General features: G+C 45.8%; 1 protein-coding gene across 1 annotated transcript in view; it reads left to right on the top strand.

Moving 5' to 3' along the window:
• Positions 1-27550, top strand: part of LOC121948672 (titin) — a 200011-nt gene that overhangs the window by 143750 nt on the left and 28711 nt on the right. Inside the window, exons 168-190 of the mRNA XM_088083830.1 lie at positions 140-424; positions 575-880; positions 1000-1163; positions 1436-1673; positions 1931-2206; positions 2327-2626; positions 2759-3061; positions 3164-3463; positions 3644-3931; positions 4077-4379; positions 4647-4949; positions 5070-5375; positions 5989-6276; positions 6401-6691; positions 6784-7071; positions 7160-7442; positions 7617-7924; positions 8022-8126; positions 8279-8476; positions 8566-8862; positions 8977-9564; positions 9701-10003; positions 10154-27481. Of these exons, the coding sequence (XP_087939956.1) occupies positions 140-424; positions 575-880; positions 1000-1163; positions 1436-1673; positions 1931-2206; positions 2327-2626; positions 2759-3061; positions 3164-3463; positions 3644-3931; positions 4077-4379; positions 4647-4949; positions 5070-5375; positions 5989-6276; positions 6401-6691; positions 6784-7071; positions 7160-7442; positions 7617-7924; positions 8022-8126; positions 8279-8476; positions 8566-8862; positions 8977-9564; positions 9701-10003; positions 10154-27481 (23649 nt within the window). The remainder of the gene's footprint in view (positions 1-139; positions 425-574; positions 881-999; positions 1164-1435; positions 1674-1930; positions 2207-2326; positions 2627-2758; positions 3062-3163; positions 3464-3643; positions 3932-4076; positions 4380-4646; positions 4950-5069; positions 5376-5988; positions 6277-6400; positions 6692-6783; positions 7072-7159; positions 7443-7616; positions 7925-8021; positions 8127-8278; positions 8477-8565; positions 8863-8976; positions 9565-9700; positions 10004-10153; positions 27482-27550) is intronic.

Here is a 27550-nt window from a genome sequence, read left to right as displayed (position 1 = left end):
CACTATATTTTAATTTCTTTTATGGTAATTGAAAGACTTAATCAGCTTCATAACAGGGGAGAGGAACTACAGGTTAACATTAGTATGTGAGTCTGTGCTTGAAACATTAAGCTGATGCCTGCACTGTGTCTTCCAACAGAGGCACCAGAGATTGACTTGGATGCCAGCCTGAAGCAGGGCTTGACAGTGAGAGCTGGCTGTCCCATCAGACTGTGTGCCACCATCAGAGGTAGACCAGCTCCCAAGGTCACTTGGAGGAGGATGGGCATTGACAATGTGGTCAGGAAGGGAAAAGTTGACCTCATTGACACAATGACCTTCCTGGTCATCCCTGACAGCACCCGCAACGACTCTGGCAAATACTGCCTGACGCTCCAGAGTCCAGCTGGAGAGAAGGCTGTGTTTGTCAACGTTAAGGTTCTGGGTAAGGCCGGATTTCCTTTTGATTATGCATGTTTAACTTAGTTGCAATAAACACTGACAAAAAGTCCTTAATTCAATCAAAACAACAACATATAAACTGAATCAAAAATAAACAAACATTAAAATGTAACAACCTGTTTCTTTCTGACAGACACCCCGGGACCTGTGATGAATCTGGAAGCTACCGACATCAAACAGACATCAGCCATGCTGTCCTGGAATCCTCCAGAGGTCGATGGTGGCAGCGAGGTCACTCACTACATTGTCGAGAAACGCGAGATCGACCGCAAGACATGGGCAACCGTCAAGGCCGAAGTTGATAAGGATAAAGTTCCGTTCAAAGTCAGCGGCCTGATGCCAGGCACCGAGTACTACTTCAGAGTCACAGCTGTCAATGAGTACGGCTCTGGAGTTCCCAGGGTGTCACCCACTTCCTACTTGGCCTCTGATCCTGTCAGTACGTATCGTGCCATTGTCACACAGTGCGACTCGGCTCACAGCCACCTGCCCAGTTGTAACTTTGTTTTTCATGAATCATTAGAACAACTTGAACACACGTCTAATTTACTTCTTCAGGCAAACCCGATCCTTGTCAGAAGATTGACGTTCTGGAGATCACTAAGAACAGTGCTGTTGTCGGCTGGGTGAAGCCTTTAAGGGACGGTGGTGCCAAGATTGATGGTTATGTCGTTGAATACATCGAGGTCAAACCTCCTCCAGAGCTTCCAGCACCTGTGGAGGTATGTCGCGATCAAACTGATTCTTCTCCAACTGTTTTTAATCTACAGTTGATTTGATTTTCAAAAATCTTTAAATTGCCCTTTGTTCTGTTATCGTACTTAGTAAGCAAATCAAATTAAGATGCATCTGCTAAATAAACCAACCTTACTTCACTTTCGCAGATATATACACAATCTTTCAGAAAGTAGTAATTGAAGCTCTTTTCTAGTCATCGAGTATGAGTATTATTAAAGTATTAATATTTTTTTCTCTAACCTTGAATTTGCCGCAGGTTACAGAGGGAGAGGTTGCTCCACCACCACCTCCACCGCCTCCAGTGGAAGAGGAGGAGGAAAAAGAACCTGAAAAGGAGCTGTGGAACGCCTACACTACAGTGAAAGGTTTGACAATCAGCATCAGCGGCCTGAAGGAGGGCAAGAGGTACAGGTTCAGAGTGGCTGCTAAGAACATCATGGGTCTGAGCTTGTTTACCGAGACCAGGGAGCCGGTCGAGATCAAGGAACAGATGTGTAAGTTATTACATCAGTTAATAAGAGATAATTTAGAAATAGTTTTAACAAATGTCTCATGATAGAAAAACGGTTTAACTGTCTTGTAATATTCAGTTATTTCATAATCAGTACTTGCATTATTCTGAAATATTAAGCAGTAGTGATAACAGAACATTTAACCTAGTAAGATACACAGACAATGCTACATATGGCCAGTATTTATTTCCACAAGTCCCCCTAATCGCCAATCTAATTTCTCATGTCCACACCCGCAGTGGAGCCAAAGATCGTCATGCCAGAGACAGTGAGCGCCAGAGCCGGCGCCAAACTCAGAGTCGAGGCGCTGGTTTCTGGAAAACCCTCCCCAACCTGCAAGTGGATGCGTGGTGAAGTCGCAGTGGTCCCGTCTAGCCGTCTTGCCGTACACCAGTCTGGCAACATGTGTGTCCTGATCATCAAAGATGTGTCAAGAACTGACAGCGGAGAGTACAGCCTCTCGGCTGAGAACAGCTCCGCAAAGGTGGTTGAGTCCCTGAAGATTGTCATTAGAGGTCAGTGTCACACATGAGTTAGAATGATGAAAATATTAAAAAGCTAGCAGATAATATTGCAGGCAGAATTACTTGGCCTGAAGATTCCTCATATTAACGGCAGACTTTTCTGTGTTTCAGACATCCCTGGTCCTCCCGAGGGCCCAGTGGTGATCAGCGATATCGATTCTGATGCCTGCTCCCTGTCCTGGAACAAGCCACTGGAGGACGGAGGCAGCAACATCACCAACTACGTGGTGGAGAAATGCGATGTGAGTAGAGGTGACTGGGTAACAGCTACCTCTTCTGGTCAGAAAACTAGTTGCAGACTTGGGAAGCTTATCCCTGGAAAGGAGTACGTGTTCCGTATCCGTGCTGAGAACCGTTATGGAGTGTCAGACCCCATCCAGTCTGACAGGATGGTTGCAAAGTTCCCCTTTGGTAAGTTTAACTGAAACACTACACTATGTCCACCTTGCAGTCCTTAATTAGCTCCAGATGTAAGCTTCTGTCTATAGTTGATAGGTTTTGCCATTACACCCAATTTCAATTTTTTTCTTTTTTAATCACCAGATGTTCCTAGTGAGCCCCTCAACTGCCGTATCAACAAGACCAATAAGGACTGTATGTTCGTGGCTTGGGATAAGCCTGAGAGCGATGGTGGTAGTCCCATCACAGGTTACTACATTGAACGTAAGGAGAGGAACAGCCTGCTGTGGGTGAAGGCCAACGACACAGTGGTTCGCACCACTGAGTACCCATGTGCTGGCCTCATCGAGGGCCTGGAATACACTTTCAGAGTGTCTGCCATCAACCGTGCTGGCCAAGGCAAACCAAGCAAGAAGACCGACTTTGTCACTGCTAGAACGCCTGTTGGTATGTTTGCGGCCTACGCCAAAACGCCTACACAACAAGGTTATCTTTCTTAATTGTTATCTTGTGTCCTCACTTATGTATGTTTGTCTCTTTGGTCCACAGACACTCCAGGTAAACCAGAGGTCCTGGATGTAACCAAGAACTCTGTCACTCTGGTGTGGACCCGTCCTAAGAATGACGGTGGCAGCAAGATCATTGGCTACTACGTTGAGGCCATGCGGGTGCCAGGAGACACCTGGATACGCTGCAACACCAGCAGCCAGAATGTTCCACGGGAGGAGTATACAGTGACTGGTCTGGAGAGAGACTTGCAGTACCAGTTCAGAGTCATCGCCAAAACTGCTGTAAACATGAGCAAACCCTCCGAGCCCACAGACCCTGTCTTGGTCTGTGCCGAGAACGGTGAGAGATGCTGACTTTACACTCTCACTTATGACCAGGCTTAAAAGCCAGTCAACACAATAACATTACTGAATTTTCAGCTTTACTGCCATGAGCTTGTGACTTTAAAAACTAAAAGCAGAAAAAATCTCTCGAAGATCTGAATCATGACACTTCTGTATCTCATCTTTACAAACACAGTTCCTCCAAGGGTGGAGCTCAATGCCAAGATGCAGAAGGGTTTGAAGGTGAAGGCTGGAACCACAATCATCCTGGAGGCTGATGTGTTTGGTAAGCCCATGCCCAAAGTGACATGGAAGAGAGGTGATGACAGTCTGAAATCAGGTGAAGGCCAGGTCATCACCCACACAAGGAATCACTTCCAGCTGGAGATGACAGAAGTCACAAAGGAGCACACAGGAACCTATACTGTCCTTGCTGAGAATGCTAGCGGCTCCAAGACCGCAGAAATCCAGGTCATTGTCCTGGGTAAGTACATTTATCTTTTCTTTGAGGATGTTTGTTGAAACTCAGAACAAGTTGAAGGTTTCTTATAATCAAGAAGCTGTATTCACATTAAATTCTACACGATGTGCTAAGTCAGCTAATAATCCATTATTTCGCATCTCCTCAGATGTGCCTGGTCCTCCTGTCAACGCCAAATACGTTGAGGTGTTTGCCACCAGTATCAAGATGTCCTGGGAACCTCCTCTGAAGGACGGCGGTGCTACCATCAACAACTACATTGTGGACAAGCGTGAGACCAGCAGAGCCAACTGGGCCCAGGTCTCCTCCAAGATCAAGGGCAATGTCCTTGAATTCAACGTGGAGAAGCTGATTGAGGGTCATGAGTACCAGTTCCGAATCCGTGCTGAGAACACATGGGGAGTTGGTGACCCCCTCATCACCACCCCCGTCATCGCCAAGAACCCATTCAGTAAATTTTTACCAACATTTTCTCTGTGTTGCATCACAAAATCAGTGGAAGTGAAAAATGTCAGCAGCCAGTGCTAAAGTTTAAGCTGGTTCTGATCTTTATGTACAACAAGTAGCAGCTACACTAAACCATCTTACTGTCACATTGCATATTGTGTTAACATCTAAAGCTTACTATCACAGTGAATCCAGCTTTGGTTGTTTAATTCAAACCTGAAATGAATCCCCAACATCCAAACTAAAACCCATACTTTCATCTCACTTCCAGCTGTCCCTGGCCCTTGTGAAGCCCCAGTGATTACCAACGTGACCAAGGAGCGTATGACTGTGAGCTGGAAGGAGCCTGCTGATGATGGAAAGTCCACCATCCTGGGTTACATGCTGGAAAAGAAAGAGACCAAGGAGATTAACTGGACCAAGATAAACACGAAGCCTATGACAGAGAGGAGCCTGGATGTAACTGGTCTCACAGAGGGAGCCGAGTACGAGTTCAGAGTCAGTGCCGTCAATGTGGCAGGAGTTGGCAAACCTAGCGAGCCCTCAGCTGGCACCACTGCACAGAATCCTCTCAGTAAGTCCCATAACCTCAGAAAACTTGGCATAGTTCTTCCTTGATGAAATAATACAGGTGCTGTCACTCACAGAGATTCTTTGGATGTTAGTTAACCTGGGTAAATGTGCTCTTCTTCAGCTCCTCCTGGCCCCGTCGTTAACCCCATTGTGACAAACACCACTAACAGCACCATCAGCCTCTCCTGGACCACCCCCGCCAACAATGGCGGAAGCCCCATCATTGGATACTTGGTGGAGTGCAAGAGGACTGACACCACAAACTGGACCCGCTGCAACGTCCCCAGGAACCTACAGGAGACAAACTACGTCATCCAGAACCTCATACACAAGTCTGAGTACCAGTGCCGCATCACAGCTGTCAACAAGATTGGCTTCAGTGAGCCGGTTGAAGTACCCGGCACGCATGTTGCCAAGGACATCATTAGTACGTATGAGTTAAATTTCTTCATCTGCGTTTATTTTGATTCTGTAGGACAGTGATTAAAAGTAAAACAAAATATCATCAACATAACGAAGCATACAACATACAATCTGGATTTTCAGTTATTAATAAATAATTAATAATATTATATAACTGGTCCAAACCTGGAAAAGTGCATTTTAAGCTGTTAGCTGGATTATGACCAAGCATGGAATAAAATGAACCCAATATTTTTTATATTTTTTAATATTATTTATATTTTAAAACATGACACAATTCAATAAATTAACCACTGCAAAGCAAGGAAATACAAAACAAATACACACTTTTCATTGCATAGATTAAATCATTTTTAAGATGGCTGTTGCCATGTTAGCCCGGATCACTAAGGTGATGTTGGTCCTGTGACTGAGTGACAGATTAGTTATTATAAACTTAAATTCCAAGGCAAATATTGGTTTTTATTCCTTTTATTAATGTTTTTTGTAGAAAAATATCACAGAATCAACATTGTCCCGCTCCATTTTCATATACAGCATTCATCTTTTGCAGCTGCAATAACACAACAAGTCTTTCTTCACACTGTCACTCTTTAAACTGCTCTCTGTGTTTGCAGTTCCTCCTGAGGCAGAGCTGAGTGCAGAGCTTAAGGAGGGTCTTGAGCTACGTGCTGGTGCAACCATGAGGCTGCATGCCATCATCAAGGGCAGTCCCATTCCCAAGAGCACCTGGGCCAAGATGAACACCAACATCAAGGACCGCCAGGGCATTATCATGAAATCCACTAACACTGACACCACAGTGATTGTGGAGAATGTCAGCAGATATGACGCTGGCAAATATATTCTGAGCCTGGAGAGCTCTGCTGGCATGAAGATGTATACCATCGTTGTCAAGGTTCTTGGTGAGCGAAGGACTTTGTTTATTTATTCACAAGTAAATGCATTAATCTCAGTGTGTCTGCACTGATTGTACTGATCGACTGATTGTTGTCGAGAATGATGTAATTAAGTGTTGAATCTCCATAGATACTCCTGGACCACCAGTCAACCTGATGGTGAAGGAGTCAAACAAGGACAGTGCCTCCATCTACTGGGACGCTCCTCTAATTAACGGTGGCTCTGAAATCACCCACTACATTGTGGAGAAGCGTGACACTGAGAGGAAAGCCTGGTCCATTGTCTCCAAAGACTGCACCAAGACAGCCTTCGATGTGGCAGATCTAGATGCTGGACGGTCCTACTGCTTCAGAGTGTCAGCAGTTAATCAGCTCGGTGCTGGCGAGTGTTGCGAGACAGCCGATGCAGTCAAAGCATCTGGTGGGTTTGATGATATCAGCATACATGCTTAACCTTCTTTTGTTGTTTGCTCTGTCAAATATACTCACTGAGCTCAATTTTTACCTTTCCAGAGGAGCCTGGGCCTGTAATGGACTTCAAGACCCTGCTGGTTACCAAGGACTCTTGCACTTTGAGCTGGAAGAAACCCCTCAGTGATGGTGGCAGCCGCATCATCTGCTACGTACTGGAGGTTCTTAATGGTGAAGACAAGTACAAGGAGCTGATGAGGTCCAAGAACATGCAGTACAGCGCCAAGGACCTGGTGGAGGGCAGAGAGTACAAATACAGAGTCAAGGCTGTGAATGACACAGGAGAGGGTTCTCCCAAGGAGCTGACGGTGGTCGCCAAGGACCAGATCAGTAAGTGACTGTCCCCATTTCTAAAATTTACAAAGTACTATTTAAGAAAGTTTGAGAGTTTTAAGATACTTATTCCTTCTCTCTGCAGTTCCTCCCAGCTGTGACTTGAGGGAGCTGCCCAACATGTGCTACATTGCAAAGGAAGGCAGCACTGTCCGTCTGAAGATCCCAATCATCGGCAAACCTACGCCCAAGGTCACCTGGAAGAAGGGAGATGACGAAGACCTGACTGACACCGGCAGAGTGTGCGCAGAGTCTTCTGCGGTGAACACCACTCTTATGATCAGGGATTGCCAGAGGAGTGATGCTTCCAAGTACACCATCACCCTGAGGAACAGTGCCGGAACCAAGGAGTCCACCATCTTCATCAGGTAGAATTCGAACTGTAGCAGGGCATGTAATTTCAGAGTATGTAATACAACATAAAAGATAATTTCTTCTAACTGGATCACACTAGGCTGCTTTTAGACATATCGATATATTACTGGCTGTGTATAAATAAGTAACTAAAGTAAAAATAAAATCCATTCTCCATCTTCTCTCAGGGTGGTGGGTAAACCTGGTATCCCTATTGGACCCGTCAAGTTCAAAGATGTTACTGCTGACGGTGCTACACTGAAGTGGGCTGCTCCTAAGGATGATGGAGGCTCAGAGATCACAAACTACATCCTGGAGAAGAGGGACTCCATCACCAACATGTGGGTCACTGTGTCCTCTGCTGTGGACAGCAACACCATGAGGGTGACTGGTCTCCATGAGGGCACAGAGTACATCTTCAGAGTCTGTGCTGAGAACAAGTACGGCGTTGGAGAGGGACTAAAGTCTGATCCCGTTGTTGCTAAACATCCATTCAGTAAGGGACTTTAACTCATATTAAAGGCTGAAGGTTTAAATGTTGACCTTTAGTAATGAGCTTTTGCTGACGGTATAATATCACTGTTTTTCTACAGATGTTCCCGATGCTCCACCTCCACCTCAGATCATGAGCATGCGTCACAACTCTGCGTACCTGGCCTGGTCTGACCCCAGGAAGACTGGAGGCTCTCCCATCACAGGTGCAGTCAGCTCCAACACTCCACCTGTCTTTTGCCTATGTTATTTTGTCCTTTACTGTTTTAAAACATTTCGTATTTGCATTTATATGATGTGGATGTGGCTTTTGAGCTTAATGTGGATTTTGCTTTTCCCTCTGTGGTACTACATTCAGGCTACCATGTCGAGTTCAAGGAAAGGAACAGTATGTTGTGGAAGAGGGCAAGCCCAGCTGCCTTGAGGATGAAGGAACACAAAGTTACTGGGCTGACTGAAGGTCTGGAGTATGAGTTCAGAGTCATGGCAATTAACCTGGCTGGCATTGGCAGACCAAGTGCTCCCACCGATCCACAGGTGGCCCTGGATCCCATTGGTAAGGGTTGAAGTGTGAGCATTTGAAAAATGACTTATGCTGTTAAACATGCAACAATGCATTCATTGTCCTTACACCTGTTTAAATAGATGCCCCTGGGAAACCTGATGTGATCAGCATCACCAGAAGCACCGTGACCCTACAGTGGACTGAGCCACAGTTCGACGGTGGCCACAGACTGACTGGCTACATCGTTGAGAGGCGCGACCTGCCTTCTAAGATCTGGGTGAAGGCCAACAATGTGAATGTTGTGGAGCCTGCATACACTGTGACTGATTTGCAGGAGGGCTGCAAATACGAGTTCAGAATCAGGGCAAAGAATGCTGCTGGAGCTCTCAGCCCACCATCAGAGCAGACAGATACTATTATCTGCAGAGATGAATATGGTGAGATATAAAACCACCACTAAGATGTTTTCTCGTTCAGTTTCAGTATATTTTAAGTGATTACCTTGACATAATGTGGGATAAATTCAATTTTTCTCCTATTTTGTCCAACAGCTGCACCAACCATTATGATTGACGCTCAGGTGAAGGAGGGTCTGACCGTCCGTGCCGGCGACACGATTGTCATCACTGCTACAAGCATTTTAGGCAAACCTGCGCCAACCTCATGCTGGTCAAAGGGAGGAAAATATTTCAAACCCTCTGATATTGTTCATATTGAGACCACAGCAACTTCCTCCACTTTGTCCATCAAGTATGCTGGCAGGAAGGACTCTGGGGAGTATGTTATCACTGCCAGCAATCCCTTCGGTGTGAAGGAGGAAACCGTCAAGGTCACAGTTCTGGATGTTCCTGGTGTTCCTGGACCCATTGAATGCAGTGGTGTCTCTTCTGAAAAGGTCACTCTTACCTGGACAGCTCCTACTGAAGACGGAGGCTCTCCTGTCAAGTATTACACCCTGGAGAAGAGAGAGACCAGTCGCTTGCTCTGGACTATCCTGGAAGAGAAAGTCATCGACTGCCACTATGTGGCCAACAAGCTCATCCAGGGCAACGAGTACTTCTTCAGAGTCTCTGCTGTTAACCAGTACGGTGCTGGTGAACCATCTCACTCTGAGGCAGTCAAGATGGTTGATAGATTCGGTATGTGCAGCTAGTTTATGTTGCTCAATTCATCTTACATACTACATTTGTGCTTCATTTTTAAAGACAATATTTCTCTGGAAAAAGAATACAGACTTCGTAGATTTCTGATGGTGTTTCCCATATATGCTTGTAGGTCCTCCTGGTCCACCATCTAAACCAGAAGTTGACAAAGTCAGTGGACATTCTGCCACTGTAACCTGGAGAAGACCAGCTGAGGATGGCGGAAGTGACATTATAGGTTACTGTGTTGAGAAGAAGGAGAAAAAGGGAATGAGATGGGTCAGGGCATCCAAGAAATCCATTGCTGAGCTCAGTTATGAAGTCACTGGTCTCACTGAGGGCATTGAGTATGAGTTCCGTGTTCTTGCTGAGAACAGGGCTGGCTTTGGAGAGCCAAGTGAGCCATCTATGCCTGTCAGAACAATAGTTGTTGCCTGTAAGTAAAAAGAAATGTTTCAGCGGTGAAAAGCAGTCATGTCACAAAATCCAATAATTATTTTTAAGCCAAAATACTTGAATGACCATTTTTTATAGAATGATATGTTTAGCTTTAAAAGACACTAATCACTTCATTCATGTCTAACAGATGTGCCTGGACCTCCAGTCAATCCAAGAGTCACAGACACAACCAAGACCACTGCCACTCTGAACTGGGGAAAACCTCTTGATAATGGTGGACTTGAAGTTACTGGATACATAGTTGAGCACAAAAAGGAAGGAACAGAAGAATGGGTTAAGGACACTCCTTCATCTCCACTTAGAATCACAGAATTTGTTGTTCCAGAGCTGGAAACTGGTGCAAAATACCACTTCAGAATTAGCGCTGTGAATGCTAAGGGAGCAGGTGAACCTGCTGAAACTAAAGAACTGATTGAGATAGTGGAACATGCAGCTGAGCCTGGTTTGGAGCTGGATGTTGAGCTGAGAAGAACCCTTGTAGTAAGGGCTGGCTGTTCCATTCGCCTCTTTGTGCCAATCAAGGGAAGACCTACACCTAGTGTCACCTGGACGAAGGAGGGTGGTCCTGTCCCACGTGCAGTCATTGACAGCACAGAGTCATTTACAATGCTGATCATCCCTGAGAGTTCAAGAACTGATGCAGGTAAATATGAGCTTAACCTTGAAAACTCAGCTGGAAAGAAGAGTGCCACCATCCAAGTAAGAGTTCTGGATTCTCCTGGACCACCACTTAACCTAAAACCAATCAAGATTGACAAGGAAAGCATTACTCTTCAGTGGGAGATGCCTCTCATTGATGGTGGAGCAAAGATCACAAACTACATCATCGAGAAAAGAGAGTCAACACGCAAGGCTTTTGCTACTGCTGTAACAAATTGCCCAAAAACTTCAGTCAGGATTGGTGACTTGGGTGAAGGCTGTGAGTACTACTTCAGAGTGTCTGCTGAGAACGAGTATGGCATTGGTGAGGCAGTTGAAACTGCTGATCCAATTCGTGCATCCCAGGCACCAACTCCTCCACAGAGTATTATTCCTACAGACATCACCAAGAACTCTGTGAGCCTGGCTTGGACCAAACCCAAGCATGATGGTGGAAGCAGAATTACAGGATATGTCCTTGAAGCCCAGAAAAAGGGAACTGATCAGTGGGCACATGTCACAACAGTCAAGAGCATGGACTTCACAGTGAAGAATCTTAATGAGTATGAGGAGTACATTTTCCATGTAATGGCTGTCAATCTTTCAGGTAGAAGTGCCCCACGTGACAGCAAACCCATTGTTGTCAAGGATTCTACCTCCCTGCCTGAGTTTGACCTCCGTGGTGTATGTCAGAAGACTATTATTGCCAAGGCAGGAGATGACATCAAGGTTGAGATTCCAGTCATGGGACGTCCTAGACCAGCTATCACTTGGCAAAAGGATGGCGCAGCCCTGAAGCTCACACAGAGAACCAATGTGGAAACCACTGCTGCTACTGTTATCCTCAGCATCAATGAATGCACCAGAGCTGACAGTGGTGTTTACACCATGACAGGAAAGAACATTGTTGGTTCTGTAACAGACAACATCATTGTTAAAGTACATGATGTACCTGGACCACCTAAGGGACCAGTAAAGATTGTGGAGATATCTCGCACCTACTGCATCTTTGCATGGGACACACCTGAGAATGACGGAGGTGTTCCAATCAACAACTATGTGGTTGAGATCAGAGACACCACTTCCCAAACATGGAATGAGCTGTCTTCCACTGTCATTCGTACCATGTTCAAAGCAGTTCGCTTAAACACTGGATCAGAGTACCAGTTTAGAGTGAAGGCTAAGAACAGATATGGTGCTGGAGCTCCCATCACCTCAGAGGCGGTGGTGGCTGCCTATCCATTCAAAGCACCTGGTCCCCCTGGCACTCCTGGTGTGGCTGCATTTACCAAGGACTCAATAACAATTGGCTGGAATGAGCCTGTGAATGATGGTGGAAATGAAGTCATTGGTTATCATGTTGAAAGGAAAGAAAGAAACAGTATCATGTGGCAAAAGATCAGCAAGGGTCTTGTGATAGGAAACCTCTTTAAATCCACTGGGCTTGAAGATGGAATTGCCTATGAGTTCCGTGTCATGGCTGAAAACAAAGCTGGCATTGGTAAGCCCAGCAAAGCCTCAGAACCAATACTGGCCCTGGACCCTGTAGACCCACCAGGTCAGCCTGTGCCAATATTTGTCAACAAGAATGTCATCACCATTCAGTGGACAAAACCTGAGTATGATGGTGGTTTTAAAATCACTGGCTACACAGTTGAAAAGAGAGAACTGCCTACTGGCCGCTGGATCAGAGCCAACTTCACAAACATCATTGAGACAACATTCACTGTCAGCGGACTGACTCAAGATGCCTCCTATGAGTTCCGTGTTATGGCCAGAAACTCAGCAGGTGCAGGTAGTGTGCCCTCTGAGCCCTCAGACCCAATTACCTGCAAGGATGACATTATTGAGCCACGCATTATGGTTGACGCCATCTTTAAGGATGTTGTTCAGCTGAAGGCAGGAGAATCCTTCAAGCTTGATGCTGACATTGCAGGTCAACCAACCCCATCTATGGTTTGGACTAAGAATGGAAAGGAGATTGAGAACACAATGAAACTGGACATAAAGTTCAAGGATCTGGAAACCACTCTGACCAACAAAGATTCTATCAGATCAGATGGAGGAGAATTTGTTCTGACTGCCACAAATGTCGGTGGATTTGCTAAGCACATCTTTAAGGTGAAAGTGCTTGACAGACCTGGACCACCGGTTGGACCTCTTAAGGTGTCAGATGTCACTGCTGAGAACTGTGTGCTCACCTGGGCTCCACCAGAAGATGATGGAGGTGCCAAGATTGAAGGATACGTGATTGAGAAGCGTGAGTCAAGCAGACTGGTTTGGACCAATGTAGTTTCAGACCTGCAAGTTACACAATACAAGGTGACCAAGCTGCTCAAAGGAAATGAATACATCTTTAGAGTCATGGCATTAAACAAATATGGACTTGGTGAGTCTCTTGATTCAGAACCCACTATTGCAGACAACCCATATGTGGTTCCAGATGCTCCGCAGAATCCTGAGGTGACAGCTATCACTAAAGATTCAATGGTTGTTATGTGGCAAGCACCTAAGAGTGACGGTGGAACTCCCATCACCCACTACAATATTGAAAGGAAAGACAGAATAGGCCTCCGCTGGGTCAAGTGCAACAAGAGGAAGGTCAAAGATCTACAATTCAAGGCAACAGGCCTTGTTGTTGGACATGAATATAAATTCAGAATAACTGCTGAGAATGCTGCTGGGGTGAGTGCACCAAGTGCCTCAAGTCCATTCTACAAAGCTACGGATGCCCTGTACCAACCAGGGCCCCCATGCAACTCCAGAGTCTTGGACACAACCAACTCCTCAATTACTGTTGCGTGGAACAAACCTGTATATGATGGTGGCTCTGACATCACTGGCTACATTGTAGAGACCTGCATCCCATCTAAAAAGGAGGAAGAAGAGGAATGGACAATTGTGACACCCAAAGAAGGTCTCCTTGCCACCTCATTCACCATTGTTAACCTGAAGGAAAACCAGGAGTATAAGATTAACATCTCTGCTGTCAACAGTGAAGGAGTTGGAGAGGCAGCATCTGTACCTGGCAATCCTAAGGCAGAGGACAGGCTTCTCCCACCTGACATTGATTTGGATGCTGAACTCCGCAAGGTTGTCAGTCTGAGAGCTTGTTGCTCACTTAGACTGTTTGTCCCTATCAGAGGCAGACCAGCTCCTCAGGCTAAATGGACCAAAGGAGATGGTGAGCGTGTTGAGAGGGCAACCATTGACAGCACGACATCATACACGTCACTTGTGATAGAAAATGTCAACAGATTTGACAGTGGAAAGTACAATCTCACAGTTGAAAACAGCTCTGGCTCTAAGACAGTCACAGTACAAGTCAGGGTGCTTGACACACCGAGTGCCCCACAGAATCTCAAGATCACTGCTGTTACTAAAGAATCTGTCACTCTGACTTGGGATCCACCAGTAAATGATGGAGGAGTTAAAATTAAGAACTATATTGTTGAAAAACGCGAGTCCACAAGGAAAGCATATGCCACAGTCAATGCCAACTGCCATCACACCACCTTTACAGTAGACCAGCTCTTGGAGGGTTGCAACTATTACTTCAGAGTTTTGGCTGAGAATGAATATGGCATTGGCCTGCCCATTGAGACTGGTGAATCAGTTAAAGCATCTGAGAAACCACAGCCACCTGGCAAAATCACACTCAAGGATGTTACCAAGAACAGTGTCACCCTCTCCTGGGAGAAGCCAGAGCATGATGGTGGCAGCAGAGTGGGCTGTTACGTTGTTGAGATCCAGCCTAAGGGTGTTGATAAGTGGACCCAGGCTGTGATTGTAAAGGAAACAGAAGCAACTGTTAGTGGACTCAATGCAGGTGAAGAGTACATGTTCCGTGTATCAGCTAAAAATGAGAAGGGAGCAAGTGACCCACGTCAAATCGGTGTACCTGTGATCGTAAAAGATCTTGTGATTGCACCTGTTGCCAAAATGTTGTTCAACACATTCAGTGTGTTGGCAGGAGAAGATCTGACAGTTGATATTCCATATGTCGCTCGACCCAAAGCAGCTGTCTCCTGGGTAAAAGACGGTCAGCCTCTGAAGAGAACTACCAGAGTTAACTTTGGTGAAACAGAAACAATGCTGAATCTTAAAATAAAAGAGGCTACTAAGGATGATGTTGGAAAGTACCATATTACTTTAAGCAACACAGCAGGAGAGACATCAGCAGATATTGGCATTGTTGTGCTTGACAAACCGGGCCAGCCTGGTGGTCCAGTAAAGGTGGAGGATGTTACTTCCAACAGTATAACCATCTCCTGGAAGCGACCAGAATATGATGGTGGTTGCACCATCAAAAACTACATTGTGGAAAAGAGAGACACATCCACAACTAACTGGATGGTTGTGTCTCCTAACCTTGCAAGGACCCAAATCAAGGCAGGCAGGTTGAAGACTGGCTCTGAATATCAGTTTAGAATCACTGCAGAAAACAGATATGGAAAAGGCCCAGTTCTTCTCTCAGAGTGTATTGTGGCTCAATACCCATACAAGCTCCCAGGACCCCCAGGAACACCATCCATTGTAGCTTGCACCAAGGACAGCATGATGGTGACCTGGAACGAACCTGTGATTGATGGTGGAAGCACCATCTTGGGCTACCATCTTGAACGAAAAGAAAGAAACAGCATCCTGTGGGTAAAACTTAACAAGTCTCTTATTACTGACCAGACCTTCAAGACCACTGGTCTAGAACCAGGAATGGAGTATGAATACAGAGTTTATGCAGAAAACATTGTCGGAATAGGCAAAGTGAGCAAAGTGTCAGAGGGACATATTGCTAGAGATCCTTGCGACCCCCCAGGCACCCCAGAAGCAACAAAGATCACTAAGGACTCTGTGACCATTACTTGGACCAAGCCTGAATATGATGGTGGAGCAAAGGTTACAGGCTACATTGTGGAAAAGAAGGAGCTCCCTGAAGGCCGTTGGTTGAAGGCAAACTTCACCAATGTCATTGAGACCGAATATGTTGCAACTGGACTTGTGCAGGACAATCAGTATGAGTTTCGCGTCATTGCCAGAAATGCTGCTGGTGTTTTCAGTATGCCCTCTTATAGCACTGGTCCTATCATCGCCAGGGATGAGATTGAACCACCACGTATCAGCATTGATCCAGAGTACACACAGACTATTGTGGTTAATGCTGGAGACAACTTCAAGATTGATGCAGATGTCCATGGCAAACCATTACCCTCTATCCACTGGATGAAGGGAGAGCAGGAACTTGGCAACACAATTCATAGAGAGATTAAGAACACACCCACCAAAGCTTATATATCTGTCAAGGAAGCTAAACTCTCTGATGGAGGCCAATACACTCTGCTACTTAAAAATCCAGGAGGAGAAAAGGCTGTACAGGTCAGTGTTGTTGTTCTCGATAAGCCTGGAGAACCAGAGGGACCTCTAGTTGTAACAGGAATAACCAAAGACCAATGCTGCCTTGTATGGAAACCACCACTACAAGATGGTGGCAGCAAGATCTCTCACTACATTGTAAAGAGAAGAGAGTCAGGCAGACTTGTCTGGACAGTTGTTGACTCAAACGTGGAGAAGACTTGTTTGAAGGTTACTAAGCTCCTGGAGGGAAATGAGTACGTTTTCAGAGTTCATGCTGTCAACCACTTTGGAGTGGGTGCACCACTTGAGTCTGCTGCTGTCATAATTAAAGATCCATATACAGCCCCTGGAACACCCAAGAGCTTGGAAGTTTCAGATATTAAAAAGGATTCTGTTGTTCTCACTTGGGAGGCTCCTTCTGAAGATGGAGGAAGTCCTATCACTGGATACATAATTGAGAAACATGACAAAGAAGGTGTAAGATGGACCAGATGCAACAGGACAACAGTCACTGATTTGACTTTCAAGGTCACCGGACTCTTGGAAAGCCATAGTTATGAATTCAGAGTTTCAGCTGAGAATGCTGTGGGTGTTGGTGAGCCAAGCTCCCCAACTGTATTCTACAAAGCTCTTGATCCCATCTTCAGGCCTGGACCACCACACAATCCAAAAGTAACTGACACAACTAAAACCTCAGTATTCCTATCATGGGGCAAGCCTGTCTGTGATGGAGGCTGTGAGATTCAGGGATACATTGTTGAGTGCTGTATTACCACAGAGCCTGCAGTGCCAGCTGAGGCCCCTGCTGAAGCCGCAGTTGCAGAAGCAGCTGCCACAGATGCCCCTGCTGAGGAATGGACAATGTGCACACCACCAACAGGTGTCAAGAAGACCAAGTTTGAAGTGACAAACCTGAAGGAAAACCAGGCATACAAGTTTAGAGTATGTGCTATCAACAAAGTTGGAGTTGGTGAGCATGCTGATGTCTCTGGAGCTGTTGTTGCCCAGGACAGGCTAGAAGAGCCAGACCTTGACATTGACCCAGAACTGAGAAAGATTGTGACCATTAAAGCTGGAACTTCCCTCAGACTGTTCATTCCCATCAAAGGAAGGCCCACTCCTGCCATAAAGTGGGACAAAGATGAAGCTGCACTTAAAGAGACAGCTCAAGTCGAGGTGACCAGCAGTTACACATCACTTGTAATTGACAAAATGAGCAGGAATGACAGTGGAAAATACACCATCACTGCAGAGAACACAAGTGGAACAAAATCTGCATTTGTTGTTGTCCGTGTTCTTGACACTCCTAGTGCGCCTGTTAACTTGAAAGTGAAAGAAATCACAAACCAGTCGGTGACACTGGCATGGGAGCCACCTCTGTTGGATGGAGGGTCCAAGATCAAGAACTATGTTGTTGAAAAGAGAGAAAGCACACGCAAAACCTATGCAGCTGTTGTAACAAACTGTCATGCACTTTCATGGAAGATTGAGCCACTTCAGGAAGGTTGTAGTTACTACTTCCGAGTCCTTGCTGAGAATACGCATGGTATTGGCCTGCCTGCAGTAACTCTTGATCCTCTTAAGGTCTCAGAGGTGCCTCAGTCTCCAAAGAGCTTGATTGTTACAGATCAAACAAAAACAAGCATCTCTTTGGCCTGGGAGAAGCCTGAGTATGATGGTGGTAGCAGAGTCATGCAGTACCTGCTGGAGGTGCAGCTTAAGGGCCAGGAGAAGTGGTCTGGTGTTAATACATTCAAGACAATGGAGGCAACTGTTACCAATCTGAACCCAGGAGAGGAGTATCTGTTTAGAATTATAGCAGTCAATGATAAGGGAAAGAGTGATCCCAAAGTCCTTGCTGGTCCAGTGATGACCAAGAACTTAGTCTTTGAGCCAGATATTCGACCAGCTTTCAGCAGCTACAGTGTCAAAGTGGGTAAAGACCTGAATGTTGAAATTCCCTACTTTGGACGTCCTAAACCAACAGTCACGTGGACTAAAGATGGAGCTCCTTTGAAGTTCACTACCAGAGTCAATATTCTCAACACAGCAACACATACAGCACTGAGCATTAAGGAAGCAACAGGTGATGACGGTGGCATGTACAGTATAAATGTTGCTAACTCAGTTGGAAAGAAAGACACAACAGTCGAAATCATTGTACTTGACAAGCCTGGCCCTCCATCTGGCCCTGTGAGGTTTGATGAAATCACAACACAAAGTGTCACTCTTTCATGGGATCCACCAAAGCACAATGGTGGCTGCCAGATTTCAAACTACATTGTACAGAAGAGAGATACTACCACAACAACATGGGAAAATGTTAGCATAAACTATGCTAGAACCACCATCAAAGTGCCTAGACTGAAGACTGGAGCTGAGTACCAGTTCAGGATCATTGCACAGAACCGCTATGGCAAGAGTCATGGTTTGGATTCATCTTCCATTGTTGCTCAGTACCCGTACAGAGAGCCAGGACCACCAGGCACTCCCTTCATCTCTTCTCTCTCCAGGGACCACCAGATTGTTGAGTGGCATGAGCCTGTCAACGATGGAGGCAGTGCTGTCCTTGGCTACCATCTTGAAAGGAAAGAGAGGAATAGTATTCTCTGGGTCAAGATCAACAAGACACTTATTCATGAGACTACCTTCAAAAGTCACCCCTTGGAGGAGGGTGTTGAGTATGAATACAGGGTTTATGCTGAAAATATAGTTGGCATTGGCCGGTGCAGTAAGGTCTCAGAGGGCTGTGTTGCCCGTGACCCATGTGATCCTCCTGGCACACCAGAGGCCATCCATGTGACCAAAGATACCATTGTCATCCAGTGGACTAAACCAGAGTATGATGGTGGCAGTAATATAACTGGCTATACCGTGGAGAAGCGTGATCTACCAGAGGGAAGATGGGTAAGGGCAAACTTTACTAATGTGATTGAGACCCAGTTCACTGTCACTGGTCTGACTGAAAATGCCCAGTATGACTTTAGAGTCATTGCTAAAAATGCTGTCGGCACCATCAGTAAGCCATCCTACAACAGTGGACCAATCACTGCAAGTGATAAGTTGGAGGCACCCAAATTCTCCATTGACCCCACATTTACCAAGACTATTATCATCAATGCTGGAGACACCTTCAAGCTCGATGCTGATGTCCGCGGCAAGCCACTCCCGACAATCCAGTGGTTCAAGGATGAAAAACCAATTGAGAATACACTTAGACTAGAGATAAAAAACACAGAGGACCATGCAATGATTGTCATTAAGGACAGTGTTAGAATTGATGGTGGAATTTACACACTCCAGATGACAAATGAAGCTGGTAGTGAAACTGTTCCATTCACAGTTGTGGTCCTGGACAGGCCTAGTCAGTGTGAAGGACCCCTCCACATCACTGGAGTAGCTGAGGATAGATGCACATTGGTATGGCGTGCCCCTCTACATGATGGAGGTAGTCCTATAAAGCACTACTTAATCGAGAGAAGAGAGACCAGTCGTCTAGCTTGGACGGTGGTTTCAAACAGCTGTGAAACCACATGTTACAAAGTCACCAAATTGTTGGAAGGCAATGAGTACATGTTCCGTGTCATGGCAGTTAACAGTTATGGTGTCAGTGAGCCACTGGAGTCTGGCGGAGTGATTATGAAGACTCCATTTGTTCCTCCTGGTCCACCTCATATTGAAGATGTATCAAACATTGCTCATGATGGCATGACCATCACATGGTCAGCCCCTGAGTCTGATGGCGGAAGTGAGATTACCAATTACATAATTGAAAAGAAAGACAGACAAGGAATCAAATGGACCAGATGCAACAGACAGAAAGTCACTGATCTCTCCTTCAGAGTCACAGGCCTAACCACCGGTCATGAATATGAGTTCCGAGTGGCTGCTGAGAATGTAGTTGGAGCTGGAGAGCCAAGCCTTCCTAGTTCATACTTCAAAGCCAGTGATCCCAAGTACAAACCTGGTGCTCCAGCATATGTGAATGTGATTGACTCCACTAAGAGTTCTATTGCAGTGTCATGGGGTAAGCCTCTCTCTGATGGTGGCAGTGCCATTCAAGGATACATTGTTGAGGTCTGTAAGGCTGAGGAGGAGGAATGGACCATGGTTACTCCCCCCACTGGCCTTCGTGTCAACAAATATGAAATTACTAAACTTGCTGAAGGTCAGGAATATAAGATTCAGGTGTGTGCTCTCAACAAATTGGGAGTTGGTGAGCCAGCAGCTCTTTCTGGAATGGCTAAGCCAGAGGAAAGGGTGGAACCACCAGAGATCCATCTTGACTCTGTGCTGAGGAAAGGCATCACTTTGAAAGCTGGTGGATCTGTGAGAATCCATATTCCATTCAAGGGCAGGCCAACGCCTGAGATTAAGTGGACTAAGGATGAGGGAGCGGTAACAGAAAAAGCAATAGTTGAGAAAGCTCTTAACTTCACACAGTTGTCCATTGACTCTTGTGACAGGAGTGACTCGGGAAAGTACACGCTAACCCTGACAAACAGCAGTGGTTCTGTGTCTGAGTTTGTTGCTGTTAAAGTCCTGGATACACCCGGTGCCCCACAAAACCTTGTGGTTAAAGAAATCAAAAAGGACTCAGTCATTCTTGTATGGGATGCCCCACTAATTGATGGAGGTTCCAAAATCAAGAACTATGTCATTGACAAACGGGAATCAACCAGAAAGGCATATGCTAATGTGTCCACAAAATGCTCCAAGACAACTTTCAAGGTTGAGAACTTGATTGAAGGTGCTATGTACTACTTCAGGGTCATGGCTGAGAATGAATATGGAATCGGCCAGGCTGTTGAAACAAAGACAGCATCCAAGGCCTCTGAAGTACCACTGCCTGTTGGAAAAATTTTCCTCACTGATGTCACCAAGGCGAGTGTCTCACTAGCCTGGGAGAAACCTGAGCATGATGGAGGCAGCAGAATTGGTGGCTACCTAATTGAGATGCTACCAAAGGGTACAGATAAATGGGGAGTTGCAACAAATACGAAGACATGTGAGGGCACTGTTGCAGGCCTCACAGCAGGAGCAGAATACCAATTCCGTGTCATTGCTTACAATGAAAAGGGAAAGAGTGAGCCAAAGGCACTTGCTGCACCTGTTGTTGCCAGTGACTTGACCATGGAGCCGAGCATCAAGATGCAATTCAACACTTACAGTGTATTAGCTGGAAAAGATTTGAAGTTGGAATTCCCTGTGCTTGGCAGACCTAAGCCAAAGGTTACCTGGTCAAGGGATGGTCAGCCCCTGAAGGTGACATCCAGAGTCAATGTGATAACCACTCCAACAACAACTGGAATTCAAATTGCTGAAGCATGCAAGGAGGACTTTGGGAAATATTCCATTACAGCAGCCAATAATGTTGGCACAATCACTGAGGATGTGTCTGTCATTATCCTTGACAAGCCTGGTCCACCAAAAGGTCCGGTCAAGGTTATTGAAGTAAGCAACACCTTTGTCCATCTCTCCTGGGAGCCCCCAGAGTATATGGGTGGATGCCAGGTAAAGAACTACATAGTGGAGAAGAGAGACACTACCTCCCAAACATGGCAGCCAGTCACCACACAGCTTGCTAGAACAGCTTTTAAGGTCACCAAGCTTAAAACTGGTGCAGAATACCAGTTCAGAATCATAGCTGAAAACAGATATGGAAAGGGTTTGTCTCTAGACTCCAAATCCCTTGTTGTGCAATATCCATACAAACCACCAGGGCCTCCAGGAACACCATATGTGAAATCTGCAACAAAGGAAATGATGATTATTGAATGGAATGAGCCAGTCAATGATGGCGGAAGTACAGTTATTGGATACCATCTAGAAAGCAAGGAGAGAAGCAGCATTATGTGGAACAAATTGAACAAGACTCTTATCACTGATACTCAGTTCAAGATTTGCAATCTTGAGGAGGGCATTGGATATGAATTCAGAGTGTATGCTGAAAATATTGTTGGCATTGGAAGATGCAGTAAAGTGTCTGAGTCCTTTGTTGCTCGTGACCCATGTGACCCTCCCGGTGCTCCTGAAGCTGTATCTATTTCTAAGACCCAAATCAAGATTCAGTGGACCAAGCCTCAGTATGATGGTGGCAGCAAAGTGAATGGCTATATTGTAGAAAGAAAAGATCTTTCCTCCCCTGATTTGCGATGGGTAAGAGCTAATTTCACTAATATAATTGAGACTGATTATACTGTCACTGGCCTGGCAGAGAATGAGAAATATGAATTCAGAGTTATTGCAAGAAATGCAGCTGGAGTCTTCAGCGAGCCATCTGACAGCTCTGGACCTATTACTGCTACTGATGAAATTGAACCACCAAGGGCCTCAATGGATCCCAAATACAAAGATGTTATTGTTGTCAATGCTGGAGAACACTTGCTTCTTGATGCAGACATCCATGGAAAACCAATTCCTGAGGTTGTTTGGCTAAAAGAGGGCAAGGAAATGGAAAGAGCCCTGCGTATTGAAGTGAAAACTACACAGAAACGTGCAGCCATTACCATTAAGGATGTAACCAAGCTTGATGGTGGCCACTACGACCTTGTCCTAAAAAATCTGGGTGGTACAAAAACCTTCCCTATCACTGTCAAAGTCCTTGATAAACCAGGTCCACCCACTGGACCAATGAAAGTGACAGGAATCATGGCTGACAGGTGCGTCCTTGCCTGGTCTGAACCAGCTCTGGATGGTGGATCTAGTATCACTCACTATGTCTTAGAGAAGAGAGAGACTAGCCGGTTGTCCTGGACAGTGGCTACACCAAATATCAAGGGTCTGTTCTATAAAGTAACAAATTTGCTCCCTGCAAATGAATATATTTTCAGAGTCAGGGCAGTCAACAAATATGGTGCCGGTGATTGTCTCGAGAGTGAACCCATCATCGCACGCAATCCCTACAAGCCACCTTCAGCTCCTGGAACTCCAGAAGCAAGTCAGATCACAAAGGACTCTATGGTTCTGTCATGGACTGCTCCAGAACAGACTGGTGGAGCTGACATTGAAGGCTATCACCTTGAAAAACGTGACAAAGATAGTGTAAGGTGGACAAAATGCAACAGACAAAAGCTGACTGACAACCACTTTAAGGTCACAGGTCTGATGACAGACCACTTCTATGAGTTCCGTGTTGCTGCTGAGAATGAGGCTGGAATGGGAGACCTTAGTGAGTTGTCCCTATTCTACAGAGCATGTGATGCCACAACACCACCTGGACCCCCACGCCATCCTAAGGTAACAGACTGCACAAAGTCTTCTGTATCTTTGTCCTGGGGCAAACCTGCCTTTGACGGTGGTGCCTACATAAAAGGCTACATCGTTGAAATGAGGGAGTATACACCATTGCCTGAATCAACAGAGGAGGCAGAAGTAGCACCAGCAGTTGAGGCACCAGTTGAAAAAGAATGGACCATGTGCACTCCACCCACTGGCATTCAAGCCACTAAACTCACTATCACAGATCTCAAGGAGGGTGGAGAGTACCAGTTCCGGGTCTGTGCCATCAACTCTGAGGGAGTGGGAGAGGCTGCTAATATCCACAGCCCTGTGGTTATTTCTGACAGGGTAGAAGCACCAGAGATTGAGCTGGATGCTGATCTCAGAAAGGTGGTTTCTGTGCGTGCTGGTGGAACACTGCGTCTGTTTGTCACTATCAGAGGAAAGCCTGAACCTGCTGTGAAATGGGAGAAGGTTGAGGGTACTCTCACAGAGCGTGCTGCAATTGATACCACCAGTTCATACACCATGCTTGTCATTGACAATGTTAATCGCTTTGATAGTGGCAAATACTCACTAACACTGGAGAACAGCAGTGGTTCAAAAACCGCTATTGTTGCAGTGAGAATTTTGGATACACCAAGTGCACCACAAAACTTTTCTGTGAAGGAAATCAAGAAGGATTCAGTGACTCTTGCCTGGGACACACCACTAACTGATGGTGGTTCTAAAATCACAAACTACATTGTAGAGAAGAGAGAGTCTGTCAGGAAGGCATATACAACTGTCACCAGCAACTGCTTAGCTAACTCATTCAAGATTGAAGAGCTGCCTGAGGGTGGTAACTTTTACTTCAGAGTCTGTGCTGTTAATCAATATGGCCAGGGACAGATGGTTGAAACCAAAGAAGTCAAAGTGTCTGAGGTACCACTGCCACCAAACAAGGTTAGCCTTGTAGATTTGACAAAGACCAGCGTGTCATTGGCATGGGAAAAACCTGCTCATGATGGTGGAAGCAAAGTAATGTGCTATAATGTAGAATTTATGCCTAAGAAGGGAGATAAATGGGGCACAGCCTGCACAGTGAAGGTGACTGAAGCCACTATTCCTAATCTGACCCCCAATGAAGCCTATTTATTCAGAGTTATTGCAATCAATGAGAAGGGAAAGAGTGACCCAAAGGACCTTGGCTTACCAGTGGTTGCAAAGGATGTTGAAATTGAACCATCTGTCAACTTACTGTTCACTACATACAGTGTGAAGGCTGGAGATGACCTCACTCTTGAGGTTCCAGTGAGAGGCAGACCAAAGCCTGTTGTATCTTGGAAGAAGGATGGCCTTCCATTGAAGCAAACGTCATCAGTGACCATCGTAAACACTGCAACCTCAGCCAAAATTGTCATCAAAGAGGCTGCCAGAGAACATGTTGGCAAGTATGAGATCACCCTGGCCAACACAGCAGGAACTGTCACAGCAGATATTGGAGTTGTTGTCCTTGATAAACCAGGTGCGCCTAAAGGTGTTAAGGTGGATTCTGTGACATCAGACAGCATCACACTGTCCTGGTCTCCACCTGATTATGATGGTGGCTGCTCCATCAGTAACTATATTGTGGAGAAGAGAGACACAAACACACAAGAATGGCAGATGGTAGCAAGTAATGTTGCCAGAACATCATTCAAGGCTGGCCGCCTCACACATGGAGCAGAATACCAATTCCGTATATATGCAGTCAACCGTTATGGAAAGAGTGCATATCTGGATTCACCTGGAATAACTGCTCAGTATAACTTCAGACAACCTGGACCTCCTTCCACACCTATAGTGAAATTGGCCACCAAGTCTTTCATGTTGGTGACTTGGAATGAGCCAGTCATGGATGGTGGTAGTCCTGTTCTGGGCTACCATCTGGAGAGGAAGGAGCGTTCCAGCATTCTTTGGACAAAGATGAACAGAGGAATGATCAAAGACACAGAATACAAAGTCAATGGAATTGAAGAGGGCATGATGTATGAATACCGTGTCTATGCTGAAAATATTGCTGGTATTGGTAAATGCAGCAAGGCCTGTGAAGCTGTATTAGCTAGAGATCCATGTGATCCTCCAGGCACACCTGTGGTCACTGCCATTACCAGAACATCTGTCTCTTTGTCGTGGGATAAACCAGAGTATGATGGTGGAGCAAAGGTTTCTGGCTACGTCATTGAACGCAGAGACCTTCCTGAAGGACGATGGACAAGGTGCAACTTCACTAATGTTCCTGAAACCTATTATGAAGCAACAGGCCTTGTAGAAAACAACCAGTATGACTTCCGTGTAATTGCTAAGAATGCAGCTGGATTGTTCAGTCAACCATCTTACAACACTGGCCCCATCACTGTCAAGGATGATGTGGATCCACCACGCATCATGATGGATGTTAAGTTTAGAGAGACGGTGCTTGTGAAAGCAGGTGAAACTCTGAAGATTAATGCTGACTTTGCTGGACGTCCTGCCCCTGTCATTTCCTGGACCAAGGATGGAAAAGAAATTGAACAGAGAGCCAGAATCCAGATTGTTTCAACAGATACCTGCACGTCTGTCATTGTGAAGGACTGCATCAGAAAAGATTCTGGACAGTATGCACTGACTCTACAGAATATTGGGGGAACAGTAACAGCGCCAATAAACTGTGTGATTCTAGATAAGCCAGGACCCCCAGCAGGACCACTGCAGATGGCAGGTCTCACAGCTGAGGCATGCACTCTGTCATGGGGTCCTCCTCAGGAGTCAGGTGGTGCTGACATTACACATTATCTTGTTGAGAAACGTGAAACCAGCCGACTGGCATGGACAGTGGTGAAGGGAGATGTCACAAAAACCTTCCTCAAAGTAACAGGACTGCTCAAGGGCAACGAATATATCTTCAGGGTTTTAGCTGTCAACAAGCATGGACTTGGTGAGGCTCTGGAGAGTGATGCTGTAAAGATTACAGATCCATACACTATTGCCACTGCTCCAACAAATGTGGATGTTACCACCATAACTGGAGATTCAATGACCCTGAGTTGGTGCAAGCCAGCCAGTGATGGAGGCAGCCCCATCACTGGATATGTGATTGAGCGCCGTGAGAAAACAGGTATGCGCTGGGTTCGTGTGAACAGAGATCCAGTTGTTGAATGTACAACAGTTGTAACCAAACTGCGCAAGGGCTGTGAGTATGACTTCCGAGTCTTTGCTGAAAATGCTGCTGGTCTGAGCCCTGCAAGTGAACGATCTGCAACATTCAGAGCAGCAGATCCTCTGGTTGCTCCTTCTCGCCCAACCAAGCCAAAGATTGTCAGTTCCACCAAGGACAGTGTGTCCATTGTCTGGAAACCACCAACAAGTGACGGTGGTGCTCCCATCCTTGGATACAGTGTAGAATACAGAGACTACATCCACAAACCAGGGCCGGAGATTGAGGGAGAAGAGGAAGAATATTATGAGGAGGAGGAAGAGGAGGTGCCTGAATCACCCGAAGAGCTAGCAAGATGGGTTGAAGCTATCCCTCTTACCAAAAGCTTAGAATTCACAATCACTGGACTAAAGGCAGATGCAGAATATGAATTCTGTGTCAAGGCAACAAACAAAGTTGGCAGCAGTATGCGTAGCCCATATTCAGATGCAAGTGCAGCAGTGGACAGAACTGCAGAACCATCATTTGATGTTGATATTGAGATGCGAAAAGTTCTTACTGTCAAGCACAGCACAGCATTTACTCTCAATGTACCATTCAGGGGCAATCCTGTGCCCTCAGTGGTATGGGCCAAAGAGGGTGTTGATCTAAAGGTCAGAGGAACCATTGAATCAACAGAAAAAAACACTTCACTTACCATTGAGAAGTCAACCAGAAATGACTCTGGAGAGTACTGCGTCACTATTGAATCACCTTTGGGAAAAGCAACATTACCTGTTGTTGTCAAGGTGCTTGATTCTCCTGGACCTCCAGTCAATGTCAAAGTTTCAGCAGTAACCAGGGATTCTGCAACCCTCACTTGGGAAGTTCCAGAGAATGATGGTGGTGATGCAGTCAAGGCCTACCATGTTGAAAAACGTGAGGCCAGTAAGAAGGCCTGGGTGTCTGTGACCAGCAACTGCCACGCACTCACTTACAAGGTGGAAGACTTGCAGGAGGGAGCCACGTATTACTTCAGAGTGATTGGAGAAAATGAGCATGGAGTGGGTGTCCCGCAGGAGGCCAAGGCTGGAACAAAGATCACAGGTAACAAATAAATTGGCAGTTTTTAAATGTAAAATGCTGTGAGGCAGATTTCATACAACTTTAACTATC

Source organism: Plectropomus leopardus, chromosome 10 (assembly GCF_026936395.1).
Source record: "Plectropomus leopardus strain MGB_pleo_1.0 chromosome 10, ASM2693639v1, whole genome shotgun sequence".
NCBI lineage: Eukaryota > Metazoa > Chordata > Actinopteri > Perciformes > Serranidae > Plectropomus > Plectropomus leopardus.
Note: the sequence above shows the minus strand (reverse complement) of the source record. Positions and strands in the feature narration are given on the sequence as shown.